The sequence below is a fragment of the Pomacea canaliculata genome, linkage group LG9 (assembly GCF_003073045.1).
Source record: "Pomacea canaliculata isolate SZHN2017 linkage group LG9, ASM307304v1, whole genome shotgun sequence".
Classification (NCBI taxonomy): Eukaryota; Metazoa; Mollusca; class Gastropoda; order Architaenioglossa; family Ampullariidae; genus Pomacea; species Pomacea canaliculata.
The window spans coordinates 18,360,360-18,371,937 of NC_037598.1; the positions used below are offsets into that span (position 1 = coordinate 18,360,360).

The following is an 11,578-nucleotide window of genomic DNA, read 5'->3' on the forward strand; positions in this document are numbered from 1 at the left end:
TAATTGACAGAGATTTTGCATGTTCATGGCGACTGCTACTTTGCATACTTATGATGTGCATCACCTATTGATGAACAGTTCTTTACTCATCCACTTACAAAAGAGCAATGGTTTCATGCACTGATTCTGTGTGAAAAGAAAAAAGAAAAAAAAAAGAAAACAAATTTATGAATACTGTGATACATGACATGGGGTGTTTCAGCTCAAAAGAAAATTACTTAATAATTTATTCCATTTATCAAGCTTTTAAGTAAAATACCCATCATAACATCGGTTTATTTTTTCATTTATTCTCTAACAGAAAAATGGAATACGAAGATGATTACTTCTTTGAAGATGAGGAAGATGAATGGACATGTTTGATTACTTTATGAAGAAGAGATTACACCAGAAATGGAGGACTTGCTGGAATCCATTCGTAGCGGGCGGCGTCCATCACCAGTAGAAATGCCCGTATCTCAGTTTCAGAACTAATGGAGAACTGCTTGTACCAACCAGTCATCAGATGGCTCAACGGGCTTGTCCACACTTTGCTAATTATGTCTCTCATATTTAGATTGATCACACAGATTAGGCGTTCTGGTAAGTGGAAAATACTTCAGCTAAGTGTTGTTTTATGGAGTTTGTCTTGTTTTGGTCTTGGGTCATTTGACAGGAAAAAAATTGTTATGCACTCTATCTTAGTAACACTTTTCTTAGAAATATATTTTAACTTAAAATCAACTTCATCCAATCCTAGTCAAAATTCTTATGGTTTCAGACTGTTATTTAAAATTGTTTGGAGTTTGGTGCACTTCCCCAATAACAGTATTGGGATCTTACCAGTTAGTAAACAGAACAGGCAGTGTGATTGTTAATGTTATTTTGAGATTTTTCGCAGATGTCATATTTTTATGCAATATAAAATTATGCCGGTGATGTTTGAAAGCAATAAAATATCACCTGTTATGTCCAGGTATAATAAAATGTCTTACTTAATGAGCCCTCTGACCTAAACTTTTTACATCGTCAGACAACCATTGCCAAATCATTTATATTTTCACACCCCTTTGGCAAGTTTATTGTACATGATTAATGTATTTTCTGAGTGATTGAGTATATTTCTGTACAATGGGAACCCTGGTTGCTGGGGGGAGAGTGTGCATCCAAGTGTATGTGTGGGCAGGTGAACAAGCAAGAATGTCATTAGACTCATTGAAAAATATATCAGAGCAGTCAACTACAGGGCGTTTAAATGAAGCTTACATTATCTGTCATCAGCTTGCTGCTGAAGGCAGTATTCCAGCATGGATGATTCACTTGCCAGTTGCAGTATTGGGATCATGGTCCTTCGATCAGTATTCGAATTAGCTCTTCTTGTACATGGTGGTGTGCTGCAGCCTCAGCTATCTCCTCCTCATTGTCCTGGCTCCAAAGGGACGATATCTTAGTGGTGTGGCCTCATCAATGCTGATTGTGCTTATATGTTATATTCTGGTGAGTACTGTGCATTATTCAGTGTGTGTGATATTTTGGAGAGTACATCAAAATAAAGTCACTATATGCTGACAGTGCTTTGTTCCATTCATCATTCTCTTCGTTGATGTTTCTAATGTTAGTAGAGTATAGAAGGAAAGAACAGGAGTTCTAGACATCAAAGCCAGTTGGACACTTTCTATAGAATATGTCCTCACTCTCACACACACATAACATACATATATGCATGTAAACATACACATGCAGATGCATATGCTTACAAAAAACGTTGTGCAGCAATTATTACTACAACTTCAGTCATAAACTATAAACAAAAATTTGACTTCACCCTTTTCATTGTTTAATGATTACAGTGAGCTCTGGCTTGTAGATCCTACTACATGGCATCGTATAAGAGGTAATATTACTATCCTTTAACCACAATTTTCGAAAAACAGTGAGACTAAAAAAGAAACATATAATGCAGTTGATATTGGAATGCTTGTTTAGGTCTGATGTGAAACCCATTTGCAATTATTACTTGTTTCTCAGAGAATTCCGAGTTTTAGTGGTGTATGCATTTGTTTCACAGGTTTGCTACCTGCCATTTAAGAAGTAATAATCTATATTTCTAGAAGAATGCGAAACTACATAACTGTATTTTTGTTGTTGTTCAGTATGCATTACACCGTGAGCTGTAGTTTTTCCATTCACAGTAGGACATTAATGGAACATTGTTTTGTCTCAGGTGCCCAAATGATCCTATCTATGAAAATAATATCTGTTGCCTTTGACTACGGCTCTGGTGCTATAATTGATCTGCCAAACATGGCAGAATATGTGGGATATTGCTTTCATGTTGGCACTGTGATATTTGGACCTTGGATTTCATATCAAGATTACTTCAGAGGACTACTGACAGACATTCTTCCACTGGTGAGCCTCACAACTCTGCTGTCAGACAAAGATGCCTTAAAAGGCATTATTTATAATAGTTACGACCCTGTCAAAAAAGGGGGATGGGTGAAGCTAGGTTTTTTAAAATGTGTGCTGCTTAGTTCATACATTTTACAAAATTTTTGCAATCTTCTGGAGGAATTAGGTAAGATCATATTAACCCATAGTGTTGCTGCTTCAGACTCTTATATTACCATGTTGGGCCCTGTGTGCAACTGTTATTGTCATTCAACCTTTGTTAACCAGTATATTAACGCAAAAGCCATCAATTGTGCTATAAATTACCAGTGTTCAATGAGTTGAAAAAAAGACAGTCAGCTTTTCAGTTTGTCAGCACAGTAATTATAGTCTCTCTGTTGACAATTATAATGGTAGGTTATTCGATTCATATTCATATGATTATCATATTTGCTATGTTTGCATAAGAGTTAAGTTGAGAAATACAGCTTTTATCTCAGTAGTTTTTCCTGCATGTTTCTGGTAAGAACCTTTCACAATAAGGCACTGAAAGATAAGAATATTGTGCAATACAGCTTGTGCATACAACGAGTTTGCTTTGGGAAATAGCAAATCGATTATTTTCTCTTATTTCAAAGAAGAAGTTAAAAGATTCTTTTGTTTCAAAGAAAAAAAATAGCAGTTGTTTGCTTAGTGCTATTTTGTTGTTTGCTACATACTATTAGTAAGTGGATCATTTCAGTCATGGAGATGGCTATGGAAATGTCTTTCAAGCTTCTGTCTGAGTATATTGTGTCTGCTGTACTCTACCTGCATAACCCACTGGCTGATCCTGGACCATGCCTGGATGTGAGTTTTTTTTTCCCTGCCAGTAAAATGTGGATTATAGTCCATTGATCATTGGCAACTGGATTGATCGTGAAGTACAGTGTTTTTTCATTGTGTAAGGCTATTAGTATGTAGCCAATTTTTACATAGCAAATGTAAAATTCTTATTTTTCTTTTTTTATCAAACCTTTCAGCTGGCTGTTGGCTTTTCGAGATGCTCAGTCTTTCAGATTCAGCCACTACTTTGTCAGCTTCATGTCGGAAGCTACTGCAGTGCTGAGCGGTGCAGGAAAGACTCGTGAGGATGGTGAGATTAGCTGGTAAGTGACCCGACTGCTAGTTGCAGCAGCTAGGTTTACTTAGCAAAACACAGCAAATCGCATAATAGAACTTGATGCATTAGCTGGATACTACACTAACTTTAAATTAATAATAAAACCCAAGCAAAATGTTTTTAGAAAACCCCATAGAAAATAACCTGGAAACAATTATGCTTACCCATAAAAGTTGATGTGTGAGGAATGATAAAATGTTTCAGTGATGTTTTTGCATTGCCAAATGGAAGTATGAATTCATGTCTTTGCAGGAGTCTGACTGTCTCAAAGCCACATCTTATCGAGCTTCCTAGGTCTCTGGTAGAGGTTGTGATCAATTGGAACCTTCCTATGCACTACTGGCTGAAGACATGTATGTTAACTTAAGTCGTTATATATGTGTCCTGCATGCCTGCCATTGAAATCTGTAATGTGCATAAATTTAATAATAATAATAATAAATGCCAAACTCACACTCCTAAGCAGCATGCTTTTAGCACTTAAGAACAAGAACGAAACATGGACAGCATAAGAGGGACAGGAAAACAAACAAATAGAATAGTAACTATAAAAAGAATAAGCAACCATACTAAACAACGAATAAAATCAAATACGAAAAACACAAAGAGGAACCAAATGAGGAGATAGATTTCTTCTTCTCAAACATAGGAGGGCTTCTGTTTTATCATCATTGAGTTTCAGTTTGACACCATCCAGTCTTTGACTTAATTAATACAGACTTCTAAGGTGCTGGTAGCAGAGTGAGGCTCAGCTGGTGGAGTGGAGCAGTACAGCATCGTATCATCAGCGTATGATTCATGAGAAATGTTGTGAGACTGGATGCAAGAGTGGCTTCATTTACAGAATAAACAGAATTTGCCGAGTACTGAGCCTTGAGGGACTCCACAAGAAAGTGGAGTAGGGCAATGTTTGACCATCAACAAACACAGTCTGTGTTCTATCAGTGAGATAGGAGTTGAACCACGCTAGTGCAGGTCCAGAAATCCCGTAGAGGGTGTGTAATCTATGAAGGAGCAGAGAGTGGTCGATGGTGTCAAATGCAGCAGACAGGTCCAGTAGAGTTAAGGCAGAAACATCAACATTGTCAAGGGCAGATAATATGTCAGTGATCACTTTAATTAAAGTAGTTTCAGTACTTTGAAAACGTCTATATGCTGACTGAGCATGGGGTGAGGGTCGTATGCAGGGCCAAGAGCAGTGTATAGGCTCTATACAGTATATAATCTCCTATCACTCCCCCCTATCCCTCCTCAGGCACAGGGCCTGGGGCAGTTGCTCTAGTCGCCACCCCCGAAGGTCACTTCTGATGATAATCATGAGTCCTTTGTGTTATGAGTTTACATTTTACACTGTCATAATATCTCCCACAAAAGAATTTGTCTATGCTTTTATGTCATAATAAGACTCATATTTGAAAGTTACTTATAAATAATAAGTGGGAATTTGTAAAGCACAGTATCTCAGCTAAAGGCGGACTCATTGTGCTGAAGAAGATCACAAAATAGTAACAGTTTCATTAGTATTGTCTTACAAACAATTTAAGCACCAACAGTCCATTCAAAAATATTAGAGCAAAAGGTCATTTTCCATTTTCAGCCATAGTCTCTTTGATTTTAGGAGAGAACGCAGTCCAGTGTTTACCAGAGTCATATTCTCTTTTGCTTTCTACAAGTTTTAAAAGCCAGAATGTGTGTTTATGCTGCAGATGTCTTCAAGTCTGCAAGACCATATGGTACTTTTACTGCTGTTATTTTTACATATGCTGCAAGTTCATTACTACATGTGAGTTTTTTATGCTTATGCTTTGTGCATAGGAATTCACACTTTTGTGTGTATGTGTTGGGGGGCATGCTTGCACATGCATGTCTGCCTCTTTGGTTGCATGTACAGTAATACCTTAGCTAACAATCTGTTCCTGGAAGGTGGTCATTAACTAAAGCAAATTTCCCCATAAGAAATAAAGGAAATAGAAATAATCGGTTCCCAGCCCCAATTTTACCCTATTAACATTAATAAAATCACCTCATATGATTCGAAAGACTAAACATGAGTAAATAAATTTAAAAACTAGCAGTAGGAAGATAATAAAATAATAAATAAATTTAAATAATACATGATCGTATTAACGCCTTTTGCAACACTAGCTCCTTTACTTCCTTATTTTTCAATATCGTCGAGATTGTCTTCTTGGACATCTTGTATTCCTCCACGAGGTCGGACACAAGCACTCCATTTTTATGCTTTGAAATGATTTCCTTTTTCAACTCAATCGTATGTCTTTGCCACTTCACTTCCACTACCGCTCTTTACCTTTTTTGGGGCCATTATGAGGGGTTTTATATATATATAAATTCTTAAGGAAAATTATAAAAATACTCGTATGTAGCACGATAAATATTAGCGACTGACTAAAACGGTGTCTGAACAGCGAGTAAGGCTGGGTTAGTGGATGGTTGGGTCAGATCGGATGATGCTGGAATGCTTGGCATCGCTGTCCACTAACCAAATTTTGGTCGTCAGCAAAGGCAAATTTTTAGGGAAATTTTTGGTCATTAACCAAAAGTGTTCGTTAACCAAAGTTTCACTGTATATAGAATTGTTAATGAGAAAATTATTTAATTTATTATTATTTTAATTTTTGTTTATATTGTTTTATTTATTGCTTACTATTATGATGATGACAGCTTTGTTGCATGCTTGTTTTACTGAGAAATATTATAGTTTCTCCTGTGAGCAAGACATTGAGACATTTGCAGTTAGGTATTTTTTTAGTTCTTTAGAGCTCAAAACAAAACTTCTAGCCTGTGACGGGAAAGACTGGTTCAACCTGGGGGAGGGGTGAGGGTGAGTACTTGGACCTATTGGCAGCAGTTAGCTAAGCCTGACCACTAAGGTACCTTCCCCAGGTCAAACCATTCTTACGGGCATTTCAGTCTCAGTCAAAAATCCATGTTTTATTTATGAATGAGAAAGGAGTTTCAAATTGTTCAAGTTTATTAAGCACATTCCACTTCATTCACATCTGTTTTCATCAACAAAGATCTTAGACTTCTTAACTAGTTGTTTAACTTTTGTAAGTAGCCAAAATCTTCCTTTTACAGCAATTTCATTTTGTTTTGTTAACTTTTCACATCTACAGGGCTTAAACTTCCAGCTTGCAGCTGTACTTCTGTCCCTTGGATTATATTCATATGTTGAATTTGGTAAGTTTCTCCATGTTTAATAAATGATGCAGTCATATCAGTGGTCCTAGTATTCTTGTGCTGTCTTTTGCAAGTTTGCCCATGGCGGATAAACTCTGTGCAACTGTCTGTAGCAGTTTGTAGACAGGATCAGTTGCATGGGAGCATTCACATTTAAAATATGATGCAGATTTTTCTCTGCCATAGTACAAATAATTAGTTTTAACCACATTCCCCTATCTTTTTCATTGATAACTTGTTACTTCCATTTAACACATGACAAAAATCTTGAATAGTTTGTGCTTCTGACTGGACTCACACTATCCAGGCAGCTGACCTGAGCATTCATTGGCAGCCAGTGATCATCCTGATAGGAAACAATCTGATTTTCTTGCCAAGTATGGAAAGTAATGAAGTGCATTTCTCCATGTGGAGGTAAACTCAACAGGATATGGAGGGAATCATGCATAGCTTCTGACAAAGATCAACAAATGGGCTAATCACTGCAGGAAAAAGAATTTAACTTGCCAAAGGATTGAATGAATGCAACACATTTTAAAGGGCTTCCTTTACTATATTACCAGGATTGTGCTTTGTACCTTCAAAATTTGATCGCCCTGATATAGCCCTTGTTGCTGGCATGTCATTCAACACCACCAACCAACTTCCCATTTTGAGGTTTCTATTTGTAATGGATGCTTCCATGCTTTTGTCTGCATTATAATAATCAAAGTACTCTATAAAAACTGGAAAACTGTGAAGTTTTCTGTATTTTTGTTTCATTTACAGTTTTGATTTCAGCACATCATACATTTTGGTAGTGAGAAAATGAACGTAGAGTCAGTAGACCATATCAGTTTTTCATTTGATATTAAGCATAGATGATATTCAAAAGAATAATTTCATTTTTATCCTCTAGTTAATTTCAAGTGCTGTTATTTTGCTTTCAGTATTCAGAGCAAAACTATCCAAAATATTTAGTGCCTGTATTCAAGCAAAGAGATGTAAGGCAACCTGCGATCATCAGTTCAAGTTTGTAAGTTTGCCTACTTGTAAGATTTGCTGTTTTTATAGTCTACTAACTAGTATTTTATATTGCATTACATTGCTTTCATTATTTTCGAAATTGTTAATCTCCAGCCATTACTCCCGCCTCTCTCTCTGTCTCTCTGTCTCTGTCTCATTTTCTCTCTCTTGTTCCTCACCTATCCTCTCTCCTCCTTCCCCATTTTCATCTAATAACCTGTAGCTCCTGTGATTGTCATTTACTCAGTCATTGCCATTGTATCCAAAAACTAGTAGTGAATGGCTATTACTGTTGTGTATTTCAATGTACAGTGGTTACCAAGACTCATATTTTCATCACTTCTGTAGCAGCACCCTCTTGTCATGGTAACCAACCTAATATTTTTGGGACTGTCTATGTTGCACCTGGCATACCTTGGGCTGATGTTTGATAGCAGCACACACGAGGAGGAGGTGAGGTTTCACTGGCATAGTACAATACAATACAATTTTATTAGTCCACTAGGGCAATTACAATCATCTTAAAAACTATAGGAACTTGTATGATGAACAAGGCTGAATCTCACCCCAGTCATCCAAGTGGTAAATTCTACATAGTAATCACAACTTTCCCCACAATCTTAGTCTCTACAGGAAAGTTATTTCATGTATGTTCCAGTCAATATTTCCTATAAACTGACCGCCACATTCTGGTAGTGTATCAGGGGAAAATGATTATCACCACATTCTGATGGTGTATCAGTGGGAAATGGTTACCACATGAACCCTAACCAGAAGACCATGTCAAATTTTCTTTTGGATTTTCAGGGTTATACAATGGAGCATACTTTGACCAAATGGTATGACCTCAGCTTCTTGAGTCACAAGATTGTCCTGGGAACATACATTGTCCACCTTCTCATCTGACATTGCATTTTGCGAATAGATCTCTGGATCACAACTCCTGGAAGGCCTGTTGCTCTGAACATGATGCACTTCTTCCTGGGCAGTGGCCTTATAGTCCAGAGGATATCATGAAAGCATTGAAGATTTACTCATTTCCAAATAGTTTTTGACAGACTGCAACTTGGCAATTTGTTTTGTGCAAATATTTTACTACATTAAGGATATGTAAATCAAAAGTCTGAAAAGTTTATGACAGTCTGAATAAAATAGTGCTAACGTGTATCTAAGAATTTATGAACAAGCCTTTTTTTCCCCCATGTGCAATCCTTTCAATATATATTTTGTCTATAGCACTTTGCACCATTATATTTATCCTTTTGGCACTGACAGCTTTACTGCTACTCATAGTTTTACTGTATCATTCTCATAATCAGGTTGTGTTGTTGCATTTGCCACATGTCATTATTGATTTTGTATCTGATGGTATCATTGAGACAAGAACAAGACATGGACAGCATGTGAAGGACAGAAGGATAAGCAACCATTCAGACAAGTAATAAAAGACAAACAAACAAGGTGCAAAGATGAATCAGGGAACAAACAGTAAGGACTGAGTGTTTCATGAATCTGCAGAGAAATGTGAGTAGGCTGACTAGTCAATAGACGGAAAAGCGGAAAAGTAAAAAAAAAAAAAAAAAAAAAGGTGAGTGGTATCTTGGCTGTAGACTCAATGCACTCTGTGCTATGTCTTAGTAACGCTACAAGGGCTCCCCTTTAGTTTACTTTTCTGATGTTGCCGGAATCGCAACCCATGGCCTAAAGATGTACATTATGTTGAGAGAAGACAAACTCATTTTCAAGGGCCCACATTCATGCTCTAAAAATAATTATAGGTCATAATTCACTTTGTTTAGAAGCAATTTTGGTGTGGTCCCAAAAACTCTCAGTTGCACTTACTATGCAATGTTTAATGTCCCCATTTACCAGGGATTGATGATAAAGTATAATTTTAGGATTATTTCCCATCATTCTTAGTAATTGAGGAGACAATCAGCATTCATTCAGAATGTAATTTTTATCACATCATCTTCATCATCACAATTATCTTCTAGTGCTCACTTTTGTGTTGCACTAACTTGCATAAGTTTTGTGCATATGAATCCATGAATTATGGTACTTTGGTACCAATACTCTGTCCAGAACTGGGCTTCCTGTAATCTGCTGTTTCACTTTGCTTGGATTGCTATCTGCTTTACACCTTAAAAGTGATATATTTGCTGTGAAAATGCTCAAATAATCATAGTCTGCTTAGCCGCAGAGTATTTATTTATTTTTTTGACTGCTTTGAATTATAACAGTGCAATGATTAATGGAGTGTGTCTATGAAGTAGGGAACTGTTCTGCCACTACATTCACAGTTTTGATAATTGTCACAAGTTAAATAATGTTTACATTAGAAAAGTGAAGATAAAGAATTCATTGCCAGTGGCTGTATGGTTCTTCAAGGGGTTTACTGTAGTGTTACTTAGTATCCAGAGTAGATCTATTCACACATGTCCCAGAGCATGGCAGAGAATTCAAGCTGATAGTTACACATACATTCATGATGAAGGGCTGCATTTTATGCTTAAACCTGCTTTCTGCAGGCAGTAAAGGACTGTTGGGGGTCTTAATGTCTCAGATAATTATATCTGATTTATAACACTGAGGTAACTTAAATATGCCAGCATGAGTGTAATTTTCTCAAAATTTACTGATTGACTTTACATGTCTTTATTTTTCCTTGTCCCTTAGTCAAAAACAGGACAAGACTGTCTCCAAAGGTTTTCATTTTAAATCAAAACTATTATTATGTTGTTTTTACTTTTTACACAGTAAAAGACTGAATTTTTTTTTTTTCTGAATCATTTCATTTGAACTGTGAGGTAGCTTCAGTATTTCAAAATCTACATGCTATTTTTTTAACCTGTGTTTGTCTGTGACGTGGAATCATAATTGTTACATTTTTGCTTTTTAAAAAAAATGTATTTCAGCACTGAACAAGAAACTTACAGTATAACCAAATATTTCATGGGAGTACTTGGTGAATGTGATCAGTATTTTGAGTCTTTGTCTGTGGCTAGATTAGAAAAGTAAATGTTTTCCTGATGTCTTGTAGTTATCACTAAGAAGGATCAGTTTGGAGGTGGTCAGCATGTATTGCAATAGGGATAATTCCTTACATCTAGGCTTGTTTTTTTTTAACCTGAGGTTCATTTTTTGACTGGTCTTTGTTAAGTACTGCAGTTTTAGAAATGCTGCCTCTTAAACTTAAAATTTTGTTTCTTGATACCAGTGAAAACTGTCTTACACAAATTTTTTAATTTAAAAACATTTTTAAATAATGAATTTGTAAGTGAAATTTGACTTTTTAAATGGGTTATAAAATATTTTATTTTGGAACAATATTAAAAGAAAATAGTTATTGCTCACTAAGCCAGCCATATAAGGAGTTGCAATAACTATTAGTAAGGTATATGTGTATAGCATTTTGCATTGTCAAGTTGTTTTGGCGATTTAGTATCTGTGGTACTTCCCATAAGCTAAAGGATGTCATATAGTTCATGAAGTTTTATGTTGGAATCTTCTACCTCGTAAGTCTGGATTCATTCCCTGAGAAACTGAGTAAATAACACACAGAGGTTAGGGTATTCTGTTTTTTTCAAACTTGTTTAGAAACCCTGCTTTCTGGTGGACTTGGATGCATCACTCATGACACCTGTAATTTTCTTTTTAATCTGGTAGCTTTTTGTACCTCTGATATGCCTAGATAACTTCTGATGTTTTAAGCACCTTATGTTTAGCTAGTGTACCTCAAGTACTTGTATGCTAAATACTTCTTCTTGGCCTGCTTGAGAAAATTATTTCTGACCTTCATATCATCTTTCCAATATGCTGTCAAACTCAAACGTT

The 11,578-nt window shown here is 36.2% G+C and overlaps 1 protein-coding gene across 1 annotated transcript; it reads left to right on the forward strand.

Moving 5' to 3' along the window:
• The first annotated feature begins 1,179 nt into the window (after positions 1-1,179).
• Positions 1,180-9,328, forward strand: LOC112572215 (protein-serine O-palmitoleoyltransferase porcupine-like). Its single transcript, XM_025251788.1, has 11 exons — positions 1,180-1,337; positions 1,830-1,873; positions 2,204-2,391; positions 3,113-3,219; positions 3,393-3,518; positions 3,785-3,885; positions 5,239-5,315; positions 6,673-6,736; positions 7,666-7,751; positions 8,090-8,194; positions 8,549-9,328. The coding sequence occupies exons 1-11, from the start codon at positions 1,180-1,182 to the stop codon at positions 8,645-8,647; spliced, it is 1,155 nt and encodes a 384-aa protein (XP_025107573.1). The 3' UTR covers positions 8,648-9,328.
• The last annotated feature ends 2,250 nt before the right edge of the window (positions 9,329-11,578 follow it).

Excerpts from the sequence above, each read along its gene's own strand:
- LOC112572215 (XM_025251788.1), top strand. The coding sequence starts at position 1,180 with ATGTCATTAGACTCATTGAAAAATATATCAGAGCAGTCAACTACAGGG. Across the intron at positions 1,874-2,203 it reads TACATGGCATCGTATAAGAG|GTGCCCAAATGATCCTATCT; the intron begins GTAATATTACTA and ends GTTTTGTCTCAG. Across the intron at positions 3,220-3,392 it reads ATCCTGGACCATGCCTGGAT|CTGGCTGTTGGCTTTTCGAG; the intron begins GTGAGTTTTTTT and ends CAAACCTTTCAG.